The sequence below is a fragment of the Leguminivora glycinivorella genome, chromosome 15 (genome assembly GCF_023078275.1).
Source record: "Leguminivora glycinivorella isolate SPB_JAAS2020 chromosome 15, LegGlyc_1.1, whole genome shotgun sequence".
Lineage (NCBI taxonomy): Eukaryota > Metazoa > Arthropoda > Insecta > Lepidoptera > Tortricidae > Leguminivora > Leguminivora glycinivorella.
Window position 1 is genome coordinate 7,451,635 of NC_062985.1, and position 26,765 is coordinate 7,478,399.

Genomic DNA, 26,765 nt, shown 5'->3' on the forward strand with positions numbered 1-26,765 from the left:
TGATATGAAGTAGCAACATTTGATTTACAGGACATTACTATACATATACATACACAACGTTAGTCTGTTTCACAAAATACGCCATTGTCGCTGTCAGCATTGTCGGGCTGTTAACCGTCAGTGACTGTGACTGTTCCTTGTCTATCTCTTGAGAACAAAGTAATTGTCTATGGCAGAAACTTTGCTCTTGAGCGTGAAGTTTGTTTAAAGTTTGGCTGCGAAGGGAGGACTACCCGCTCCGATAAAATTTAATGTATTTTATTACTTTGTTGTTCCGCCTCACTAGCTTGGAAACGATAAAAAAAATTTAATGTACTGCTTTTTTATTACTAGTAATAAAGATGATTTACCACCTTGTTGTTTTCCACAAATGTATTTTAGTAAACATAGCTGTTCAATAAAACTTGCTCGTTTTTTTAACTCGGCGTTAAAATACAACTTTGCCCCCTTGTATAACACTAACGTAACTTTTGAGAAAATGCGCTATATATTTGTATGTTGACAGTATACGTATCTTCTATTTTGTGGGTGGTATGGTTCTAGTAATGAACCATGGTTGGCGGTTTTGTAGAATATCTTATGATTTTTCAATAAATATTTTACTTTACAATAAAATTGCCAAATGTGCAAATGTGCCTTTATACGTTGTTAAAATAAACAAAATTTAGATGTAACTGTAGTTAATAGCGTTCAACCTGTAAGTGGCATGAAATATATTAACATTTTATACCAATCGTTTCTTGTGAAATTATATTCAAAAGCTATTTCAGTAAATGGGAATTGTGCGAATGAAAAGCTAATAAACTTACAATATTTGTCGACACAAACTCAAACAATGTCCAAGGTACGAGCTACATCACTGAACATTGTATTTTATGAGACACTAAACTTGCAAAGTAATATGACAAAGTACAAAGTAGCATATTGTTGAGACGATTTTCCTTATTTATTCAATACTTAAAATACGTGTTGTAACACTTGTAACAATAAGCATAACCAGTCGCTGTTTACATAAAATTATTGTGTTGCCTGTGTGGTGACGGGTTAAGAATTTCACCACCCCCTTTCTTCCCGTGGGTGTCGTAGAAGGCGACTATGGGATATGGGATAAATTGTGGCGTAGGCGAGAGGCTGGCAACCTGTCACTGCAATGTCACAGTTTTCGTTTTTCTTTCAACCCCTTATTTGCCAAGAGTGGCACTGAAGCTTTTTATTAGTTTCATGTGTTCTGCCTACCCCTTTATGGGATACAGGCGTGATTGTATGTATGTATGTATGTATTGTGAGCACTTGTGAAGATGACAGGATGCATACAGAAATAAGTAGGTAAGAATAGAGTGCACTGTCTATTTCAATACATTTATAGTTTTATTTTTACTAAAACACTTATTATTTGTATAATTGACGCTACCTACTCACTACTTGTAGTGAATTCATAGAATATAAAAAAGAACGATATATTTATATACTGAAAGATGGAAAAGCATTTTCTATTTTTATTTTTTGATAAAGTAACAATTTTAAAACTATCCGACAGTTTATCCAGCAGTTGTCTCTCTAGTTTGGTAGTTTGTATACCCTATTGTAAGCACAGGTCGCCAAAAGGCAATATTTATATAAAATCTAACAAAACAAATCCGACTCAATAAAATAGTTCAATATAATCCGGCCTTGCAATAATAGATCATATAAATATTGTATTTACTTAGAGATCACGGTCGTAAAAGCATTCATTCACTGGGTTTTGGAGGGAGCTGTTAGTTTATTGGGTAGTAAATTGTACCGTTTCTGCCGATGCTTTGTCAAAATGAAAAGTTCGATAGGGAACAAAGAGTATCGCTAGCCTATCAATTGACGGTTTTATCTGGATAACAATGACATTGGAAGTTTTTGATAAAATTATTTGGCTGCTTTGGTACATTCATTTGATCATTGTCATCTATTATAAAACGGACTAAGTGTAAATTTGACTTCTAGCCATCCAAAACAATATACCTAAGTACAGTCTCCCAGTTTTCAATTCGACAAAATGAAAATCTTTCGTCTTTTTCGTCTTTGTAAGAGATTACCTGTCGGTATCTAGAGGTCACAATTGATGAACGCAAACTTCTTATACATTAAGACAACCAGAAAAACCTAGTTTTTGACAATTACGAGGTTTCATAAACAGTCTGATCATCCACTAAATTATTTAAAATTGATATTGCCATAGCTGAATAAGCATTCTTAAATAATTATAATTTCATTAAGAGAACAACATTCAGTAACAATTTCTCTAAAACCATAAACGTTTACGTTTATAACTTGCAAGAAACATCATGTAAGATAATATATTATGAGATATCTCGCTTACAGGAACATTCGCTCGTTTTGGTTGCGAAGCGTAAGCTAAATTGAGCAGCTTTGCTCCTACGTGATTCAATATGGCTTTATATGAAACCTGACTTACTTTAAAAGTGGCATATATCACGTCAATTCTTATAAAGTTGTATTCTTTTAGCAAGACACGTAAAAACTTCGCTTTGAAATTTATTTTATAAAAGTCGTTAAGCAAATAATGTTTTACTCAGGCTCTTTCATCAAATGTGAATATAAATTTCTCTTGGAAATTATTTAAAGATTTTAGTAAAAGATTAAAAATGGAATTGACATACTCCGTAATGCTTACATAAGCAGTAGATGATTTTATTTGCATACGTGTTCGCTACACTCGTAATAACTGAACCTCCTACCCCCTTATTCATAAACGTACAATAAAGTTATCAAGCCGATAAAGTTCGTTAGTCCTTTTCTATCACACCAATACGTCGGAAAGGGACAAATGAACTGTATCGGCTCGATAATTTTAGAGTAAGTTTATGAATAAGGCGGCTAGTGTACAAATTAAGTAGTATTAGTAATTCAAAATTTATTTTCAACTTTTATCGAGTACCAAAAGTTACTAATTCAAAAATTAATCAAACGTTTCCAGGACTGAGGAGCATAAAAAACGTCAAAAATAAATTGTAACTGTCGTTTTCATTTGAAGAAGAAAATCGAAACCAAGTTAAGTCCGTGAGTATTTCAAAGTTATCACAAATTTCAATGCAATCCCTTTCTAGGTGCACGGAATCCAATTTTAAGCCTGTTTGAACCATCCTTGCAAAATGAATGTACCTGCACTTCCTAGCTGTAATTTAGTTTTAAGGAATACTTGCTGTGCCCTAACAGGGTTCATGTGTGAACTTACCTTATTGTAACACCTGCTTGTACCACATGATTATTATGCAATAAATTATGAATTATGAATTATGAGCTCACAGAGCATTCCTTAACTCGTCCTGACTAGAAACTTCAGGCGGTTAGCATCCTTGTGCTGAGAGTTATATAGGTTAAAATAGATTGCGTATTTCAGGTGGAACTTTAGTATTTTGCTTAAATTATTTGGAAGTTTCCGTGAAGTTCAGGATGTATTGCGTTTTATTTGGAAGATTGATGAACTTCTACACCTTCACATTCTGTATTGTGTAAAAGTAATAAGTAACTTTTCTTCTTCTTCCTCTTCTTCTTTAGTCGTTCCTTCAATATTGAGGCTCGTGACATCATATCCTTCTGTTGAAGATCATCTGATTCCTTCTTAGGATTCTGTTCCTTGTCAAAATATATTTTATGCAAATAGACTTAGGTACTATAAGCCCTTTTAAATAGCCAACAATGTACATGTTATTCTAAATATCATGTTTTAAAACTACATTAATAAAATAATGTTAATCTTACTTATAATTATTTCACAATAAGATCGTCAAATTCAAATAAGACATATCTCTAAAGTTGCCTTTCCGCTGAGGGAAAGCGGATCGGAGATTGTAGAATCAATCAATGGTAGTAGTAGTAGTATTAATCTCTTTATTGTTTGTAGGAATAGAGATAGAAAGGTGAACTTATCCCTATAAATGATCTCTTCCAGCTAACGATTCGTTCTCATTCACATCCTGATAACACTCCGCAGAGGACAGTGTGATTCACGTACGAATTTTGCGAACAGTCGGACGGATAGGTAGGGCTAAACGCATGAGATCATAAAATGTATGAAAAATGCAATGCGCCTACCGGTAGGTTTCACTAAATTCAACGATGATCGCATGCAAGGCATTCTACACTGCATTATTTGAATCGACCGTTAAGAAAAATTTCATCCAGTTTTATGAATAAATACGGATTAAATCCGCTATCCCATCCGGAATGATCGCTTTTCAATCTCGCTAGCCATTAAATTAATTGAAATGTGAGCTGTAAAGCTTGACATTTCTTTACGACAAAAGTAATGATGCGGGCCGCATAAAACGTTTGACAAGAAGGTTTCGGGAGCAGGATTATATTAAATTGAATCCGATTTTTTCACATTCAAGCATTTAAGTATAAACTCTGTTTTTAATCTGGAGTTTTATGATGATTTTGAAACTGTTTTTGGTACTTTGTGCTCTTCTAATTTCCAGTGGCAAATTTAATATCTCTCCTGAATATATTTTAATAAAAATAAACCAAAGTAACTGTCTCTTCCTTCAGAACTCAACAAAAAAAAAATATGGACTACATTTTGAGCGACAATGCTATCAAGGAAAAGGTCCGCAGTTATATTTATATCTTATTCATCAAACTTCACCCCGCCTACGCGTGTCAGTCTACAAAAGTATAAAACAAATGCCGATCAATTGAAAACACCAACAAAAGTCCGTTTATCAAACTGACCCAATTCTACTCATTCATCCACAATCCTGAACACGTCAACATAATACCACGCCATCTATCAAAAAAGCCCGTAAAAAGCGATAGCGCGTAATCGCTGTGAATAAGGGTGGGCGATTCACGAAACGCTCACGAAACGAAGCGCTAGTAGATATCTATCTCTATCGCGCTTGCGATAGCGCGAAGCGCTAGTAGATATCTATCTCTATCGCGCTTGCGTATCGCGACAGAGCCAGCCGTATGCTTTCCTGTGAATACAATACTCTTGTTACGAGCGCGACGGGGCCAGTACTCTGTTACGAGCGCGAGCGATAGGACTTACAAGAGCGGCGTAATTCATAAGACGGAGCGTACATTTTAACAAATTAAATGATATTATAAGTAGGTATTTACTTATTGTACTTTTGTACGCTAATACCTAGTATTTTTACTTACAAAGTCGACGGCCTCGCTAACGATATTATCGTAGGTAGATAAAGTATTAGCGAGTCGAGTCGATGCTGATATGAGACTGACAGGTGGTCTAATTATGCAACGTATGGATCAGGAACGATTTGAAAACACCAGAAAAGAAAATAAGTGTAGGACTGTGTGTAGGTACAAGACAGTGTTATTAATTATTATTCAAGTTTGTTTTTCAAAACTTAATTTTATTTGTTACCATGTGTATACAAAATTTGCATTTAATTCTTTTAGTGGTTGTACATTTTTGAATTCGTCACTCATCGTTAATTCGCTTCTACTCATTTCCTCAGAGTTAAGGGATAAGTCCGCCTACATTGTATATTACTGACTCTGGAACTGTGTCTCTTTTGTTTCCTTTATGTACAATAAAGCTTATACATACATACATACATACGATGTCCCTTTTATGTCAGATAGGATTCAGACTAAAGATTTATTCTCAGCAGAATTACTTACCTTACTATCTCGATAACCTTATCGTAAAACCAAGATTTGCAAAATACGGTCATTTATTACACAGCCCCTAGACCAAGCAATTTCATTTTAGGCATAAAAAGACATATAAAACTGACCCGCAAATATCTTGAGGTAAAGATAAAGGTACCATTTTATTTCCATATCAGGCAGGCAAAGGTCGCGCGATATATGATAAAACATCTGGCCGTCCCTATCGCACTTAAAGATAGTGGTCTATGATAAGGGAAAGCCCGTATAAATATATCTAAAAATGCTTAATTCACTTTAAAAAGTTAGCGAAAATATTATAGAAGCATTCAATTTAGATAAGTACTTACATCTTCGACAATTAGATAGATGGTAATATCTGGTTATCAATTTTCTTAGACCAATGATGTCGTGGATAGAGTGGTTTTTTTATTTATTCTTGATCAATCAACTGGGTTCAATAATTCTAAACCGGATCATTAATTTCAGGGAATGTACGATGGATTGTTACCTGAAATAAATTATTGAATTGAATTAATGAAACTGTTTCAGTGTGATCAGTTCTCATTAAAAAACTTTGAGTTGTACACTTTAAATTCCTTTTTTACAAAGGTTGAGCATTCTCAAAGGGAATCAAAGAAAAACTTGTACCTGCACAAAGGAACAATCTGAGTTTAGTTTCTTTGCAGTATTCCATTCAAAATAACAGCATGAATAAATTTCTAGAGTCTTGCAACATTTAAACTGTTTAAAACTTGTTCTCAAGTAGTTCAAATGAATAAACTTAAAAAACTTTTACCGTTTTCTTTTATAGTTTCGCCATGTCTGTCTGTCCGTCCGTCCGTCCGCGGATAATCTCAGTAACCGTTAGCACTAGAAAGCTGAAATTTGGTACCAATATGTATATCAATTACGCCGACAAAGTGCAAAAATAACAAATGGAAAAAAATGTTTTATTATGGTACCCCCCCTACATGTAAAGTGGGGGCTGATATTATTTTTCATTCCAACCCCAACGTGTGATATATTTTTGGATAGGTATTTAAAAATGAATAAGGGTTTACTAAAATCGTTTCTTGATAATATTAATATTTTCGGAAATAATCGCTCCTAAAGGAAAAAAAGTGCGTCCCCCCCCCTCTAACTTTTGAACCATAAGTTTAAAAAATATGAAAAAAATCACAAAAGTAGAACTTTATAAAGAATTTCTAGGAAAATTGTTTTGGACTTGATAGGTTTAAAAGTTTTTGAGCAAAATACGGAAAATTACGGAACCCTACACTGAGCGTGGCCCGACACGCTCTTGTTTATATTTTGTAGCATGAAAAGCGGTCACAGAAAAAAACAACATTCGAATAGTGAGTTCTTGTTAAGTACCGAATTATTATATATTTATATTGTGTTACGTAATTCCAAATATAATTTATCAAATCATAATAGCTGACCATTCTTGAACAGAACCGCAGCATCCAAAATAAAGACAGTGCTCAAAAGACATAAACTATGAAATATCTTTGAAATCTTAATGTTTATAAAAACTTTCCACAATCTAGAACAAAACATTTCAGTAAACATTTGGCCTTAAAGCCTATTTGACCACTTTATAATCCAAACAAACTCAGTGCCTTTGAAACGACCGCTTGCCTCAGAGGAAACACGATAAAATCTACAAACCAACTCGAAGAGAGCCTGCGGTCATACGTTTATTATAAAGAACAGTCCTGTCCTGTCTCTGTTTCAAAGGAAATCGTTTTTTTTTAATTGTATTTATTTAATTACTGTCCCCGCGGCGTTTTAGCCGACTCGTATTTTCAAAAAGAAAGGTGTGCCAGTGGTTTTAATAATTATGGTATTTCATCAAGATAAGTGTTTAACGTAAGTAATTATAAAAATGGTGGCAGTAGTTTTTTCTAGGTCATGTCATTTTCAGTATAAATTATTAGAAACCGAATTAATATATTCTTAAACATGAAGAAAGTACAAAGAAAACACAGGTATGTAAAGGCTTCTCTGATCGATCGTAAAACGACATTATTTTTATCGATGGATACTGAATAGTGTGCTACGGCAATACAGAATAAATTTTAACTATTTGGTGAAAAAAGAGAAACTGCATTTAATTTGAAACGTATCTATTCTGCAGGCTTACTTCTGATTAAGTTGGTGGCTGCGCAATGTGCCTCACTATTTTAGTTTACGATTTAAAACTGTAAAAAATATTTTGCACGTTTCGCTCTGGCGGTGGAATGAAATTCCAACATTTGGATGCAACATAACGGAAACTACCTTGGAAAACAGCCGAACCGTGGCATGGTGGCAACAGTTGGATTCCACGTGCGACCGCCGAGCCAAAATCAAGGTTCGTTTTTAAATATTTGCAGGACAGCTATGTATTTGTGACGGAAACTATAGTGGTGTGATAGAAACTATAGTAATGGTGAAAACAAAAAACTTGACACTTAAAAAATCAAAAGCATTATAAATCTACTCAAAATTATTAACAGCAAAAAATACTTAACATGACAAGAAAAAAATATTCATTTATTTCCACAAAATTAGCAAGAAAGTGTAGTTTTATTACGAGTACAAAATAAATATAAATTAATTACTACTGATAATCGAATATCGTTTCAAAACCTACTTATTCTGCGGTACATAATTGAGTTCTCCATATTAAAGTTAAAAGATTACAATCATATAAAGTTCATGACAAAAACGTATCTAAGATATGTAAGTTGCCGCTCGGTTATTGAAGACCCTATTCTATCAAATACATTTAATTTCCCAGCCACTTTAAAACAAAAACAAAGAAAGAATAGGAAAGTCTATCCGATCAAGCTTAATCCAGTAGCTCTAACTCCTTTGCCAATAAACAGTGCACCGTATCTGACTCGGCTTTAGCTTAACTGGGTACTTAGCCAGTATCAGTAATCGGTTACTCTCCGTAGCGTATCGTGGCTACCTCTCTCTATCGCTCTTCCGTATTGGTGCGACAGAGCCAGTTACATTTCAGTCGCCCAGTAGCGTCAACGATCGTCATTTTCGGCTAGACCCTCAGCGATATATTTCACATTCTCTATCTTGTTCATAATCTTCAGAGGAAATACTGCCTTAAGCGGACGCCACGAGATTTTAGTTCTGTGGTTCTGGTTAATGAAGAAGTCGAGTAAATTTAAGGTATTAAATATTTGAAATACAGTTGGAAATATCTAAGTGCTTTTTTTTATTTCCACTGATTGTTAGTACAGTTAGACTAATGAAGCTTTTAACATAAATGTAATGGAAGAAAATTTGGTTGGGATCTAAACAAACTCTAGTAATTTCTGGCAGGAGTTACATTTTTATGTTGATGTACAGTCAGCCAAAAAATTGGTTTACCACTTTTTGGTGGTAAACCACTTTCTTGGCTGACTGTACTAGTAAAATAAGTAAGGCCAATTTCCACGCCTGCGAACTCGCCTACAATTTTAGATACAATTCGGACTGAGGTTGCATCCAATTCAGCCAGCAGCAAAGACTTGCATGTGAATTTTCGCAACGTGCAAATGGGCCCTTTTTTTATATATTATAAATGGGCTTACTCTTGACCACAGACTAGTCAAAGGCAAAGACGTGGCCTACGATGGAGTGAGCTCGCCCAGAAGATACCTGTTCACTCTTGATTTGAAGGTTGCCGGGTTATATGAGCTCGGAAATATAGCCGCCGGCAGGGAATTCCACTCCTTGGCAGTTGTTCTCACAAGACACAATTTTCCCAGGGTTGATCTGTAAACTTTGAACTAAAACTTGACCCAACGCGGATTAGCTCTGGCCGACTTTTATAAAGTTCGATAGATTAAAAAAGAAAAAGTCATTCGCTAACTCGAGTTTCAGTTCGTAACTTTCTTCGCCTTACATGCGCTGCTACTGACTTTGAAAATAGTATTTACGACATTTTTTTCCGCAATTCCTCAGAAAACGTCCCTTTTTGCGGGACTTTGTAAATTATTATTTTATTATTATTAGCCCACATTGTCCCACTGCTGGGCAAAGGCCTCCCTCTTACTCTTCCACGTATCCCTATCCTCGGAAGTCTCCCACCAGTGTGTCTCAAAGGCCTCGAGTTCGTCCCGCCATCTTTGACGTGGTCTACCCCTTGGCCTTGTAATTTGTGGCAACCAACGGGTGGCTGTTTTTGCCCACAGGTCATCCGGCAAACGTGTCCTGCCCAATTCCATTTGAGCTTGGCGGCAGTGTTAGCTACGTCTGTAATCCCAGTTTTGGAGCGTAGTATTGTATTTCTAATGCGATCGATTAACTTCACGTTCAGAATACTACGCTCCATGGCTCGCTGACAAACCTTGAGTTTGGATTTTTGAATTTTTGTCAAAGACCAAGTCTGTGCTCCGTAGGTAAGGATGGGGAGGATACACATGTCCATGAGTTTTCTTTTAAGTGATATGGGTAGGTTTCCTTTCATATGTTCCTTCATGGACCAAAAGCTCCTCCAGGCATTCTCGGTCCGTCTTGCGACTTCTTTGTCTTGCCGTTCCTGGAAGGAGACTATTTGGCCCAGGTAAATATACTCATGGACATATCCTACTCTCCCTCCATCCACTTCTACTCTTATTTGTTTCCTATTGGTCATGAGCTTAGTCTTTGACATATTCATTGTTAATCCAACCTCAAGGCTTGCCCTGCTTAGGTCTTGTAGCATGATGCGGAGATCAGTAGCTGATGATGAGAACAGAACAATGTCATCGGCAAAACGCAAGTTGGTTAGCTGCCTTCCGCCGATGTCAATTCCTTTACGTTCCCATCCTGCCGCCAGCTTCCTGAACACCTGTTCCAGGGTACTATTGAACAACTTGGGTGACAGGGGATCACCTTGCTTGACGCCCTTGTTTATGTGAAAAGACGGTCCGGGAGACTGTAATTTGATACTGGCGGTGCTGGATGTATAGATGTTACGGATAAGGGAAATGTACGTGGGTTCTATGCCTTGTTCCTGCAGTGCGGAAAATATGGATCTATGGGTTATGCTGTCAAAAGCTTTACTATAGTCAACGAAGGCTAAATAGAGAGGCAAGTTAAATTCATGAAACTTTTCTATAATCTGGTTCAGTGTTTGTAGGTGGTCTGTAGTGGAAAGTCCTGGTCGAAACCCGGCCTGTTCGGGAGGTTGGTTGCTATCTAATTGGCCAGCAATGCGACGCTCAATTACTTTAATAAAGGCTTTATAGAGGTGTGAAACTAGGCTAATCGGTCTGTAATTATTAATATCCGATTTGTCGCCTTTCTTGTGTAGTAAGATTATGTTCGAATGACAGAATTTTTCGGGGAATTTGCCTGATTTTAAGATGGAGTTGAAAAGACTAGTGATATGGTGTAAAAGAGATGGTTCCCCTAGTTTCAATACCTCTGTCGTGATGCCATCCTCGCCAGGGCTTTTTCCGTATTTCATCTTTGCGAGAGCAAGATGAACCTCGTCGCTAGTAATAGGTGGGATTGAATCAGGACAGAGGTAATTGACTGTAGGCTCAAGAAATATTTGGTCGGAATATAACTGTTTATAAAAATTAGTGCATATCTGTGTTACTTTCTCCCTGTTTCCTTGTTTGACACCTTTGTCATCGCGTAAGCAGGTTATCCAAGTGTTGCCTTTCGATATTCCCTGTTTAGCAATTTTTAAGGAACGGTTCTTTTCCAGACTATCTGTATCAAATTATTGTTATATTTTCTAATGTCGCTTCTAATGCTCCGTTTCACTTTTCGATCGATGAGTTTATATTGCGTGCCAGTTATATTATGTCGGTGTGATTCTCGTTGTTTCAGTAGATAGTTTCTTAAGTTTAGGTTTTTGTTTATTAATAGTGCTGCATGCGGTTTTAATACATTTCTCTATATTATCGTATTCTTTGCCTACGTCGTCGGTATCAGGGTCATTTTTTAATAGGCTGAAGGCATTATGTAATTCTAGGTTAAAACGGTCTTTATTCAGTATGAGTGCTTCTTTATTTAATTTCTTAATTTTCGTTACTATTTTAAGCTGTCGGTAGAGTTTTGAATTAAATTGTAGCCGGATTCGGACGGGTCTGTGATCTGAATTATACTGTATTTGGTTAATAATTTCAACATTTTGTACAATTTGTTTATTTGCGGTGGATGTAAGAATAAAATCTATTTCGTTCTTGGTATCGCCGTTAGGCGAAATCCAAGTCCATCTGCGGTGGGGTTTTTTTGTGAAAGAAGGAGTTGCAGATACTTAGATTTTGTCCAAAAGCGAATTGGATAAGGCGGGCCCCACGTTCGTTTCGTTTTCCCAAACCATAAGGTCCCAGAATTCGATTGTTATCCAGTTCTTCTCTTGTCCCAAGTTTGGCGTTGAAATCACCGAGCACTATATTCCATGTACCACGGTGTTCATCGCAGGCTCTGTTAAGTAAGTCATAAAAGTCTTCTATTTCTTCGTCCCTGTGTGATGAAGTGGGGGCATACACTTGAATGATGGTGATGGTTTCGTTAGCGGTGACTCGAAACTTCAGCACAGCGATCCGCTCGGAATAGGCAATAAACTCTTGGATGTTGTCTTTCCATCGTTTGGCAACCATGAAGCCAATACCGTTAAGACCGCCAGCTTTTCCATTATAGAAAAAGATGTTTTCTTCGCGCTCAATAATGTCTTCCCCTTCTCTTCTTACCTCGGACAGACCAACAATATCCCACGAGATGTTCTTAAGGGCATTTTCTAATTCTATAAGTCTTTCCTCTGTTCTCAAAGTGCGGACATTGTATGTTATAATGTTCAATTTTCTATCAGAATTCCGTTTAGCGTTTGCGTTATTCGTTTGACGGTTGAGAGGTATCGCCGCCTGGGGATTCTTAGCACCCCGATCTCCAACGCGACGCTGCTCACCGTCATCAGCAGCACCATCGCTGGAGCTGCCAGGCACTTGGGGCCGGGATTTGGGTTTGCGTTTCATTATATGAGGGGGTTGGACGGTTAACCCACCACGCTCGTCCAGTGCGTGTTGGTGAGTGGACAGTAAGCCTGCTAACTAGGCCTGTGAGCGCCGCCGTTGACGTGCTTGACGTTCTTCCGCCGCCGCTCTGAACTAGTACCCTGTCCTGGCACCGGTTGTTTCAACCAGGCCGCGCCAATGTTACGCGCGCCCTAGTTGACTCTATCTACACAATAAAGTGCACGACAGTTTAACGTCATATCGAGGGCACTTTGTAAATATTTATATTATTATTGACGAAACGAACGTCTCCGTTTTTGTGCCAGATTAACTTTTTGGTGTTTCCTTTAAACTGCGAAGCCAATTTGCAATTAACAGTCCACATTTTTACATGTTTTTATTTATGCTTACCATTTAATAAACGCGATTGTTCTGAGTAAGTTTATTTAACACTTGATAATTTCGTGCTTAGCTAGTATTTATAAAACATCATTAGGCCTTCACAACAGTTTCAGCGATTTCAATAGACTATTAAATTTGAATTTAATCGGCAGGAACTGAATTCAAATACAGTAAACGACGTTCATACCGGTCTAACGCCTCGCGGCCAGTGAAATCAGACGAACGCAAAACCAATTAGGGAGATTGCGGGCGTCCAGATTGCTGCAATGCCCGCAAAGTCAGAAATCAACGTTTGTATGCATGTGAAATTATTAATCTAGAACGGTATTCTGATTGTGTAATTTGATATTGCTATGATATTGTTATGATATGGCCTTCACCGTTTGCAGCGCAGCGATTCACTACTGTCACGTCTACGTACGTAAGTATCGTCACTAGGAAATAATTTTGCATCTCACACTGCTCCTAGGTAAGTGATCCACGTAGAAGGTCATAACCCTCAGCATTGGGGCACACCCTGATCTGCACTGGCATCGACACTGGCGAACAAATGTATGACGGAGGCGCGTTCCTAGCACACAGTCTAAGCTCGTGTAGGTGAACGCGTACTATTCTTGCATGAGTGTATGAGTGAAATATGACAGGTCGACTGACTCGCGTTTTTGACAGGCGCGTTCCTGTAGCTTTTATTAAATTATTTATGAAAAATGTAAAACTGAAGAAGGAAGCTCATATTTCTATTATCCCCGGGCACTTTAATGTTCACCTTGATAAGGCAAATTGGCTTTAGTATTAGCTTAAGAGAACCTTTTCTCAATATTAGATTTGAAAAAGACTATAGACTAATAAAGCTTCTAGCTTGATATAGGAAATACAGTATATTTTAATATTATGTTAATGTTTTAAATTTGGTTCTTGTCAGTTTAACAATGGCTACTAAAAATCTTTATAGTTTTTTTAGGAAAAAATTCGAAACATCAGTTATAACTAGAGAGCGGATTCTAAGTAGCGATTTAAATATGAATAGACTGCCATAATTTATTATTTTATTTACACACAAAAAAAATGTATCAGAACATAAAAGTAAAACCCTTTTTACCGTTAGCACTAGAAAGCTGAAATTTAGTACCAATATGTATATCAATTACGCCAACAAAGTGCAATAATAAAAAATGGAAAAAAATGTTTTATTAGGGTACCCCCCCTACATGTAAAGTGGGGGCTGATATTTTTTTTCATTCCAACCCCAACGTGTGATATATTGTTGGATAGGTATTTAAAAATGAATAAGGGTTTACTAGGATCATTTTTTGATAATATTAATATTTTCGGAAATAATCGCTCCTAAAGGAAAAAAAAGTGCGTCCCCCCCCTCTAACTTTTGAACCATATGTTTAAAAAATATGAAAAAAATCACAAAAGTAGAACTTCATAAAGACTTTCTAGGAAAATTGTTTTGATCTTGATAGGCTCAGTAGTTTTTGAGAAAAATACGGAAAACTACGGAACCCTACACTGAGCGTGGCCCGACACGCTCTTGGCCGGTTTATTGAATACTTTTGTGAATACTGGGCAAAAATTATGATGTTAGTAAATAAAAAATGTTTTAACTTTTTTAATAGTTTATTTATTAAATATTTTTAAAAGAATCCAAAAAGGAAAAAATGAAAATGAAAATGAAAATGAAAATGAAAATGAAATATTTATATTTCAAGTAGGGTAGGGTTTCACTTTTATGTCCCAGTACATTTTTTTTGTGTGTAGAAAAAATAATAAATTATGCCACTCATTTCCATATTAATATTTAAATCGCTACTTGGAATCCGCTCTCTAGTTATAACAAAACTATATTATTGGATCACTATGAAAATGTACAACATAATTATATACTTATTCTGGCCACCGTGAAAATAAATTAGAAAAAAACACTGCCAATTTTTTTTTAAGTTATTTGTGAGATTGTTTTAATTTAAACCAGTTTAAAAACTGATTTAATTTTAACCCCAACATCTCCTAAATGATGTAATTTAAGCACTCCAAAAGTATATTCATTGCTTTTGTAGAAGTTTGTTTAATGTGCCATTTGGGAGGTACTTTCAAGAGCATTCAAGCGGTTAATATGTTTATTTAAGTATTAACCGAGAATTACGAGAAAATTAACGAGAGAAATTGTTCATGTCCAATATTTACCTTGTTTCTTATAATATTGTCTTCGGTTACCGCGATAGTTACTCATGAAATAAAACTATGGAAACGGATAAAATCGCGTATAATGATTAAAATTCATTCCTACGTTTAGAACACTTTGCAGCATTCGTTATTGTCAACGGGTGTCACCCGTAAATTCATTATACGCGGTATAATCCGTTTCCATAGTTTTATTTCTTGTTTCTTATGTCAAACAATTGTAAAAATTATAGAATAATGGTGGTTTGTAGCATGAATAACGGAATGATTTTTTTTTTATAAAAATAATTGAAAAAAGTTAAAAGGCGAATTAACATGAACTATGGCACTGTGGGCTTAGTGGGATGAAGAAAAAGAATAGCAACTCGTGTATCGTGTATCAGGCTATCACAAAGAAAGCAGACCTACAATAAATTCAGTAACGTTTAAATAATAAACAGGTATTTTAATAATGATTTTTTACAACAATTTGTCAGAAGTTCTGCATCAATGTTCAGTAATCAATAAATGTATCTGTCATAATATTTTGACTATTCACATGCTACCTTTGAGATTGCTAATGGAAATAAAAACATAACATTTTCTTATTAACAAGTTTCGAAAATGAATTAAAATTCACAACGAGATAATGTTGTACCTTATCTTGGTTGCCTTTGAACTAAAGCTACTGGTATCAGCGGCGGTTGGTTGCCTCCAGATCTGATACAAGCTGGGGCAATCTGTTTCCAGATAGTGCCGTAATACCTTGAGTACATTTTAAGCCCAACACATGCACGTAGATTGTAAACTATAAAATACTAACAAGGTTTAAAGATCAAGCCGCTATCCATTAAAATTAGTACATACATATTGATATTACCTACTATTTATACTACCATTACTATACCTCTACTATCGATTCCTACTACCTAAGTATTTTAAATTGTAACCAGTATTGTAATCAGTATTTAGGGGCACGTTAGTGCCCCGCCAAGTCGAGCAAAAAGAGGCACGACCGTACCATCCTTTTCTCGACGCAATTCAGACCATTCTCAACCCCCTGTTACTCCGTTGTCGATAAAACTAGAAGCCTGAATTTTCATCACCTTACTTTTACAGTACCATTAAATACAATACTAGCAACTAATGGTTATATTTACAACACATTTGAATTAGTAAGTAAATCCAGGGATGAAAGACCGGTATTATTTACTCCATAAGAAAACCGGTATTTTCTCGCTATTCAGTTTTTTATGAGTTATGGTATAATTCGTTGTTGTTACCTAAATACACTATAGTCAGTTCTAGATCATATAAAGAGCATTACATTTAAACATCAATATTGAGGTTTTTTTTTTATACCTACAGGTGCCGATCTCTGCTTACTCCCGACTGCACTATAATTCTTTATGTATTCCGTTTCCTAAAATACCTTGAGTTATCAGGGCATTTTCACAAATTGAGACACCCCAATTTAGCGAAAGTTGTTAACAAAAATTAACTCGCTGTCAGTTTTGTGATTACAATTAAGCATAAAATCTGTCCAAAAATTTACTTTTTTCACATTCTGAATGTAGATTTCGCTTAAAGTTTATAAAATTAACACAAAAACAATATTTTAATAAAAATTTCATGTTTAATTATCGTTACAAAACTCAGTGTCAGTGAGTAAATTTTTTTGTTAACAACTTACGCTATTAGGGGGTCAGAAAATGCTTTACTTTAATACTTTTCGTGCCCATGGCGTTCTGTATCAATACCATACAAATTCGATTGTATTTAAGCAAATCAAAACAGCAAAGCTTGTTTAGCAACAGTCTCTTGTTCAAATCTAGTAAATTAAATTCGGAGCTTGCTTAACTAACCTCTCGTTAAAGGAGCAAACCAGGACAAGGTGTCTAGCCAACGTCACGATCGGTTACGCTTTGTAAGCGTTTCGTAGCTAGCTCTCCTGCCGATCTTTTGTAGTGGCGCGATAGAGCCAGACTGCGTTTCGTTCTCCGCCTAGCGTCAACGATGGTATCTTCAGCTAGGCTGGAGGGCTGGTAATAGTTATTTGTTATATACAAGGGGGCAAAGTTGTATTTTAACGCCGAGTGTGGAGTTGAAAAACGAGCAAGCGAAAGGCTATAGTTAGTGGTTCGAGAATAGAATCCTTAACTTGCGAGTTTTTTAACACACGAAAAGTAAAATACATTTGCACCCGAGTGTAACACAAAACTTTTCCCCTCACTATAGCAAGGAAACTACAACGCAAAAAGTCGTTTATCACTGCTTCCAGTAGTTCCATAGGTGGGAAATCATCTTTATTACTAGATTCACCTACTTTTATCAATTTTAAAGCAGTTAATTTAACTTTTTCAAGGTCAAATTACTTTAGCCACTAGTGGATAAAATGCGTTTTTACCCGCTGGTATTAAAGGACAAAACACGTGTTTCTGAGCTAGTGAGGGGAAAAGATCATTTCATTCACGAAGACGCGTTTTACGTGTAGTTTATACAATCGGTTATACTGATGTTGTTGTGATCAATAAAACATAAGTGGCTCCTGTACAAGTTGGTAAAGCCTGGCCAGTAATATATATGACTAAGGCCGATAGACATCATCATGTTTATCATAGAAATATGATCATAGGCAACATGCCGTCCTTTTTTAACCCCCGACGTAAAAACGACGGGGTGTTATAAGTTTGACGTGTCTGTCTGTGCGTGTGTCTGTCTGTCTGTGTGTCTGTCTGTTTGTTTGTCTGTCTGTCTGTGTGTGTGTCTGTCTGTGGCATCGTAGCTCCCGAACGGATGAACAGATTTGGATTTAGTTTTTTTTGTCTGAAAGCTAGTCGGGAGTGTTCTTAGCCATGTTTCATGAAAATCGGTCTGCTATGTCGCGGTCGGGGGTTTTTTCAAAATTTTAATTTTGTGGTTAGGTTATCTTGATGTTGGAGAACAAGGGGGCATACATACCTATGATCATATTTCTATGATAAACATATGTTAGTGGACTATCGGCCTACGCGTTATCAAGAACTATTTTCTTCATACTGTACTGAACTGTCACCTCATAGATAACAGCGCCCTCTTGACAATACTTAGTCATAATTAGGGTTGTAAATAGAAAAAAAAAACAAATGTTTTTTTTAAGAATTATGAAAAAAAAAACATGAAAAAAAACCGAACACCATGGTTTTTTTTTCTAAATATGGTTTTTTTCAGATGAACAAATAATACGACAATAACGGTTTTTCGTGAGTTGTAACGTGTTTCAATAATAATAACGTAAATTTTAATTCAAATAACATTCAGTATACAAACGTTTATTGGGGAATCCCCGATGCTGCGTGTAGCGTGGAGAGGCGGTGGTGTTGCCAACAGTAAAAAGTGATAACTACCAACTACAGATTTCGTAAATGTTACTTTTATAAGACCAGAAATTAAAGTTATTTGATTAAATTCGTTTAATAGTTAACATTAAGTCTAAAAAACCGTGTAAAAGTATTAACTACTTCGTGGGAGCGATTGAGAGATCGTAGCGCTCTAGATCAACGAACGAAACGGCACAAAACAGTTTTTTTTCGAACTGTCACCTCATAGATAACAGCGCCCTCTTGACAATACTTAGTCATAATATTTCTGGTTTTAGCTAACACATGAGTGACATGAGTAGCTTAAGTAAATTCGTTCTTACATGTTGTTGTGTTAACGATAAAAGTAATAAATAAATTGACATTGAAAATCATATACTTTCACTGTATAAATACATGACATACCTACTCGTATGGTGATTGAAAATTTGAAGTGACCTTAATTACACATTAAAACGTTGTACGATACAGATGTATTATTATAACTTGTATTGGATTATATTATGTAATTTGAACCTCTATATTCTGGCGTCCCATTTTTCTAGCGCCTACTCTGTGAGTTACCTGTATTATTTTATTCTTATATCGTAATGTGCCCACTATTTTCTGAGATATAAAACAATTCAGTAATATGGTATTATATATCAACAATTGATTTAGAGCGCCATCATGTGAAATAATATAGAAACCATTTGCGACTCTCTGCTGTTCATCTCTGTAAGAACAACGTTAAGCGGGTACCCACTGCTTTCTCCGTCAGGAGATTCCATTGACGTCGTGTAGATGGCGCTACTTAATGTTAACTCCTGTTTCTGAGTATAATGTTTCGTTAAAAATATTGGATGTTTCATGAAACACACTCCGAGATCAAACAAAACGTGTACAATGCATACGTTACATGCTTAATTCTATTCGTTATTCTGAAGTTCATTAAAAGGATATTACCTTATAACTTCGTCTTATTAAATTCGTCGCTCCGTTTTGCCGTGAAAGACGGACAAACAAACAGAAACACACACTTTCCCATTTATAATAAAAAATACATACATACAATTACGCCTGGGTCCCATAAAGGGGTAGGCAGAGCACATGAAACTACTAAAGCTTCAGTGCCACTCTTGGCAAATAAGGGGTTGAAAGAAAACGAAACTGTGGCATTGCAGTGACAGGTTGCCAGCCTCTCGCCTACGCCACAATTTAACCCATATCCCATAGTCGCCTTCTACGACACCCACGGGAAGAAAGGGGATGGTGAAATTCTTAACCCGTCACCACACAGTCAAAAAATAATAATAAAAAATATAAATAAAAAACATAATATTAGTATGGATGTAAACTTTATTTGTACAACAACGAAACATTTATAAATATACAACAGGATGACTGTATGCGATTATTCACAATTTATTTTATTCTCTTTCATCATAGTTACGTCATCATGTCATCCTATTTTGAATTTGGAAACCTATTGTACTACGCAATGCTACCACACTCATCCATGTTTTCTATAAACTATCGTAGCTTACGAGCTGTCCAGTAAACAAGAATTGTTCAGTAACCGGCCGCAGTAATAACGGTTGGATTCATTTATGTACCGTCATAAGTTTGGAGCAAATTTCAAACAATCAACGCGGAAAGCGGCGAGGTAAGCCAAAACAAAAGACGTCGTCCAAAACAATCAGTCTTTACTCGAGATCCATTGAGCCTGGATCGTTATTTGATACCCGCTTTACAAGAAACTAAATTTGTAACTAGATACTTCCAACACAGTTTCTTCAGCAGATTTAGAAGGGTATTTTAAGGAAGAAATGTTTAGTGCGTTACGGTGACCTGGGATGCGGTATAAATATAAACATGAATAAGTTTCTGCTTTGTGCTGTACTGACTTTTTACATTGCGTTCACTGTGCAGGTAAGAGAACAACTTTTATTTGCTTCAGAAAATATTTCAGTGAGAAGGCATGTTTTGAACGAGGGAAAATGCTACGTGGAATACTCGGGAAATTCATAATTCAATATCGCTTGAAAGAAATTCACGTCCTTGGGGCCACTTAGGCGCACTATTGTTATAAAATTGTGTCTGAGTAGATTTCATGACTCTGCGTAAATATTAAGGAACTGAACAACACTTTACTTACACCTAATAATTTTAACAAAATTGCGAGTTTCTACTTACACCTATCAGGTTTTAAAATGAATCATTTTTTGATTATTATAAAATACTTGAGACTTTTTTCACAAAAAATCGTCAACAACATTTTTCATTAGCCTAAGCGAGATAAAAACTGGCTAAGAGCGTGTCGGACAACGCTCAGTGTAAGGATGCCGTAGTTTCCTTTTTTTTCAAAAACTGTTCAACCTATCAAGATGTAATTAATTTTCCTAGATTTTTTTATAAAGTTCTACTTTTGTGATTTATATATGGTTCAAAAGTTAGATTAGCTCACTTCGGAATGTCATTTGTATCAGTATTTTGTTTCATACAATACTTACATACATATTTACCATTAGTATTTTTTTTCAGTCTGGAGACTTCCAAGACAACTTAGTAAATGGCTACCGAGCACTTATCGCAGATATTCAGATGCGAACACAAAAATCGAGAGAAGATATGGATACGCTGGTGTCGCAAATAAAACTCCTCATGAAAAACGAAGCCGACAAGGCGATAAATTACATGACTGTTTATTTGGAACAGATATCGTTGTATTTTCAAGTAAGTTTTTCAATGACCAGTGGCCCGTTTCTCGAAAGGTACAAGCCTTGTATTACAAGTGTGTTTCCATGACAACCCATACGATTTGACAGTTCGCGCACTTGTAATACGAGGCTTGTACCTTTCGAGAAACGGGCCCCAGGTCATGCAATGTATTATCAGTTTTAGATGCCATATGGCCAGATTCGTCATTTTATATACTTACCTACATCAAACGTTCGATTTAGATACGTCGGATATTTCTGGGTCAAAAGTAATGTTTTTGTTTAAAAACAAACCTCACTTTTGACACTGACATTTTACTATAATCATTGTTATAATACGGCACACTTTTTTTTTCAAAAAGGGGAAAATATGTGCTATCGTGGTTTGATAATTAGTGTTGTATTTTTAACTGAGTTTAAGGTATATCACTCAGTTAGAACTATACGGTCAAATTATTTGATGGACTAAATATAGCAAAAATACATTTAAAATCAGAAATTCGCCACGGTAAGCGCGTTGTCATAATTCATTCTGTGATAGCATGAGTTCAACGCTGCATCTATCGCATAAATCAAACCCGCACTATACAATATTAAGTAAAAATCCCTTCAAAAGTAAATACATTTTTATATTTTTAGGTTATCATCCACGATCGGAAACCTCGGAACGGCACATACTGTAAAGAAACTATAGTGAAGCTGCTGGGAGAGAATCTACAGCTCGCCGATGAAAACGTCACTTTATGCCTCGCTTTAGGTTACCAGCGAGTCCAGCGGTTACCAGGTGAGAATCTGGCATTCAGTGGCCTATTTCACAACAGTGACAGTTGTCAATAGGTACAGAATTGTCAGTGTCAAGTGTCAATATCTCAGATTCATTCTGCACTAGTAATACCACACCTCGGACACTGGCGATTTAATATATGAAAGAGGCGCGTTCCCAGCACACAGTCTAAGCTCGTGTAGGTGAACGCGTACTATGCTTGTATGAGTGAAATATGACAGGTCGACTGTTCGCGTTTTTGACAGGCGGTAACTGTGAGAACCGAGAGGGGCTGGGCGGCACTTTCAGCGGGGAGCGGGAGTGGCCATACTGTACGATAGTACTCTTTATTATACTGTGGTATTACTGTCAGCGGAACAATAATGTCCACTGTATTGTTGTTAAATAATACTGTCAGAAATCTCGGCAGATATCGATGATGTGGCACTGAACAGTCTGACTAAAAAAAGTAGAAATTAAAAAGAGGGAACATCGTAGTGTCGTCCCGTTTACTCGCATATTATTGATTTGAAAGGGATGACACTACAATGTTGCTACTTTTTGATTTCTTCTCTTTTGATCAGACTGTAATACTGCAACAATACGTGGTGCAATGTTAAATCGGAATCGCACCTGTATTGTCGTTTAGTAGACATTTAAAAAAATCTATCGCACTTATTATCAAAAATTTCGTTGCGCAACTATTGTCTGTACAAGGGAATTTAAAAAACGGAAACAGACTAAAACAGGTTACATTTATTTACACCTATTGAATTTTTTAATATAAATATTTAATTGAATAATACCCTGATACTCCCCTTTCTGCCTACATCACATCCCTTTGTATCTCATTTAAGCAAATCATATCTTTAACAACTGTAAAGACTACACAGAGTAAATAATACAAATAAATAGTACCTCGAAGAGTATAGTAAACCACAATTTACTCTACAGAATGAGAAAGAAAATTGCAAAATGAATCTCTAAACCCACACGAAAATTACTAGCCGTTACTGTAACGTGCTAGTTCTTTCCAGCCGGCCTAGCCGAATTTACAATTCATTGACGCTACGTGCCGATCGAACCGCAGTCTTTGTCGTGCTACAGAAGAGCGATAGGGTAAACCAGCTGTGAAACGCTTGCGAAACGTAAGCGATTCTGACGTTGGCTAGGAACCTAGTCTCTCGCAAAATACATTTTAAAATCGCGCAATTTCAGTCCAAGCAACGTGAGGCTAAGGATATTTTGTTTGTTTTCCGCTAGCAGTTTCCGGTAAACGCATCAACTCGCATATTATTTGGATCTCGCTTCGTTTGTTTATAGTTTTGAACCATTCCACTGCCGGTGTACAATATCAAAACAAATAATATCCTATTATAATGTGTCGCAAACGATATTACGGTATTGAAACCAGGTTGTTGTTTTGGAATAAATATTTGAACCATGTTATGATTAGTCTTGAATACTCGTATGGCAATGTAGGTATACATATTTGTAGGTACTAGTATATTAAAATATTTGAGTAACGAAAAATAGGGAGGTTACACCTATTAAATAAGTAGGCAGTACTGTATTCAAGTAATATCAAAATTCGATTTGAATATCAATGTAGGTACTAATTTATTCATTCATTACAGAAAAACTACAAGTACATTTTGAAACGTTAGAAAATTTAAAGAAATATTCGGCATCTAAACTATTTGAGTGCCAGAAGCAACAGCAGGTTGGAGGCAACTGTTCCCATGAAAGTCAAGATCTGGAGCGGACTGTGGTAAGAATTATTTATTTTTGTATTATACTTTAGATTTAATTCAATATTATATTATTAATTTTTCCGTTTTTAAACTCTCGGGTCTTTCGAGCCCGGTCATTTATAAGGCGTGCGTGGGGATATAGATCCAACACGTAGAGGCCGCTTGGAGATATTTGATGTCATGTAGAACGCCTGCTGAAACCCATTCACGGGTACATATAAATACCCGTGAACCGGTTTCAGCAGGCATATTATTAATATTATTATTGAAAATTCAAGATACTAGTCAGATCCTTAAAGAATCGTTATTCATTTTTAAATTCTTACAATTCGTCAATTTTAGATGTGTCATGCAGTGTTGGCAGGGTGTGTAAAATTGGGTATTATATTTTTCCTTTCACCACATTGAGGAATCGAACATAAATTATTGGTGCATATTTCTGTCAACAACTTTATAGGACTCGAGTCTGTCCTAAAACTACGTCCAAAAGACAGATATGGAATAAAATGGCATCTCGCTTTTAGTAGTACGGCAAATCACAGCGGATGTCATTCCAAATCTAAAGCAGTGCCGGAGAAATAGATGTCATTTGTCAATCAATACGTTATTGTAAACAAAAACCTTATAGAAACTGAAAAGAATGCAAATTTAATTCAGACAAGTTCATTGTCTTCAAAGACAATCAAATTTGAAAACTCAAACAAAAAAGTTTCCAAAACAAACTGTGTGTTAGTAATCAAGAAGGGAAATTAAGCGTGATTGACTTGTTGGCAAGTGTGAGGCATTTAAAGCAGGGTAAACATGTACTTGATTGCTTTGTGTGGAGCGGTGTGAAATATCAACATTCGTTGCGGGCAATGGCTGCGTCTATTCGGGATTCTGACAGCCGGTGTAATATATCAAAAACGTGAGTCTGGAAGCTTGGGGTAAATTGGAAGTTGGTATATTTTACACGGGAGATAGACTACCTAGATTTTGACGTCAGTTCAATGAATTTAGATGTTCAGAAATTCATAGTTGCATCATATAATCATACTCTTGCTCTATTTCGACAGATTTTTTATTGAATAGGACCGTGTTCCAGTACCGGTGATCTCGGAAACAGCTCTAACGATTTGTTTGAAATTTGTTATGTAGGGATTTCCAGGGATGTAAAATCGATCCAGCCTAGTCTTAGGTCCCCGGAAACGAGATTTATCGAGTATTCTAACTTACTTATAATTACAAAGCTAGTATATCAGCACCAGATTTGTTTTCTCTGTTTGATCCGATATATAGAGTTAAGTAATGCAGTTTTGCAACACCGTATTGCGACATGTAAGCGACGTATTTATTATATACATATCTCACGCGTATCACAAACAGTTGAGCACAAACAACACAGCACATAACCCATTTGTAAACAATGAACAGCAAGACCGCCTGTGGGCTTCCTCCTCATTACAACGTGTAATTTACATGTACCAAATTTCAATATCGGCACCTGCCAGGTTAATCAAACGATTCAACGCACTTAGTAAATGGTTGACGCTGACGTCATATGGTAGAAATTACTGTCTGTAATTAGGATAACGTTGACCTGATTTTGCACGTGTCATTTTAATTAAATGCCCATTATGAATTAGATTGCAAATTTTCGTGTCGTCATGTTGTGCTGTACAATACGAGGTTTTAAGGTAGAATTAATGGTTTTTACCCAGACAAATGAAATAATATTATGCCAGTCTTAGAACTTGGTGGATAGAGTATTTCTCGTTTCTACTATTATATTATTATAATGACTGTTTAAGAATCTTGATCAAATTATCATTTTTTGCTCTACTTACGCCCCTCCCCTCTCCACCAAATCTACCCATCGAACCCATATTTTTAACCGTCAGACACATACCAAAGAAAGCAAACGATATCTAAGTTCAACATCTATACTTACTTACACTTTTTACGATCGACAAATAAGTGTGTTTTTCAAACGAGTCGACTGCGTTTCCAGAAATATGTTTGATTTTTGTAAGGCAATATGTATAATTTTGAGTTTATGTATTTTTGTTCCAGTTCCTTTACGAAACATCGCCATTCCCAGTAGTAATGGCAGAGATTGGCATACACGGCTTCAAAGAAGTGTCAGATCTAAGCGTCTGCCTGAAAGACATCATCTCACGCATGATGACGCACTCTGTGAAGGTCATCGGTGACTTTAACCGATGTATCCACAACATTGAAATGCCAAAATTGAAGTACTTACTAAAATTCATGAAGAAATATGCTTAGAAATAGGTTTTAGTTGTAAGAATATGAGTAGCAGTGGCCTATATCACAATAGTGACAAGTGTCGCCCAACAGTGACACTTCACCGTTTATTGCCTATTCAACAAGGAAATAATGTTACTTACCAACCCAGAAATAGACATATGATTGTCAGTGTCAATGTCACTAATAGTCACTATGGTGAAACAGCTCAAAGTAGTAATTTCTGTAATGTACATTATGAATGATGATTGCCATTTGAGCGCAAGCTTTTCATGTATTGTATTTATGTAATCGAATCTTTATAACTATAAGTATGTACCTAAGCGACTGACATGTATAAAAGAAAAAATAAGGAATTGCTTAAAAGTCTATATATGACGAGAGATAAGTGTCCGTCCCTCAATCTATCAAAAGGGCAAGAGGTAATTGAATATTTGTTGTGTACTAGTATAAGACACTGGTCCCACCGCGAGCTAGTAAGCTATGAGCTATTGGCTATAAAAATGAACAAAAGATAAGTACTCCCGTGCAAATAAAAGAGACACGGCGATTTTGATAGCTCACCGCTGGGCGAGTGACTATAAACATCGCCGTGTCTCTTTTATTTACACGGGAGTGATTATCTTATGTTCGTTTTTATAGCCGATATCTCATAGCTTACTAGCTCGCGGTGGGACCAGTGCCTAAATGGAATCAACTAAAGGTCAAACATATTCAATATTGGGTTACTTTCAACCTTGTTACATTAAATAGGAAATTCATAAGAAATTTGCCTTTTGGTTTCAAATCTAATTAGTACT

General features: G+C 36.1%; 2 protein-coding genes across 2 annotated transcripts in view; one reads left to right on the plus strand and one right to left on the minus strand.

Annotated features, from left to right (window-relative positions):
* Positions 1-26,765, minus strand: part of LOC125233850 (protein unc-13 homolog B) — a 463,752-nt gene that overhangs the window by 248,012 nt on the left and 188,975 nt on the right. The gene's annotated exons all lie outside the window — the stretch shown is intronic.
* On the plus strand, positions 20,188-26,508 carry LOC125233853. Its single transcript, XM_048139991.1, has 5 exons — positions 20,188-20,413; positions 21,026-21,217; positions 21,841-21,985; positions 23,602-23,735; positions 25,771-26,508. Exons 1-5 carry the CDS (start codon positions 20,357-20,359, stop codon positions 25,984-25,986), a joined length of 744 nt encoding a protein of 247 aa, XP_047995948.1. The 5' UTR covers positions 20,188-20,356; the 3' UTR covers positions 25,987-26,508.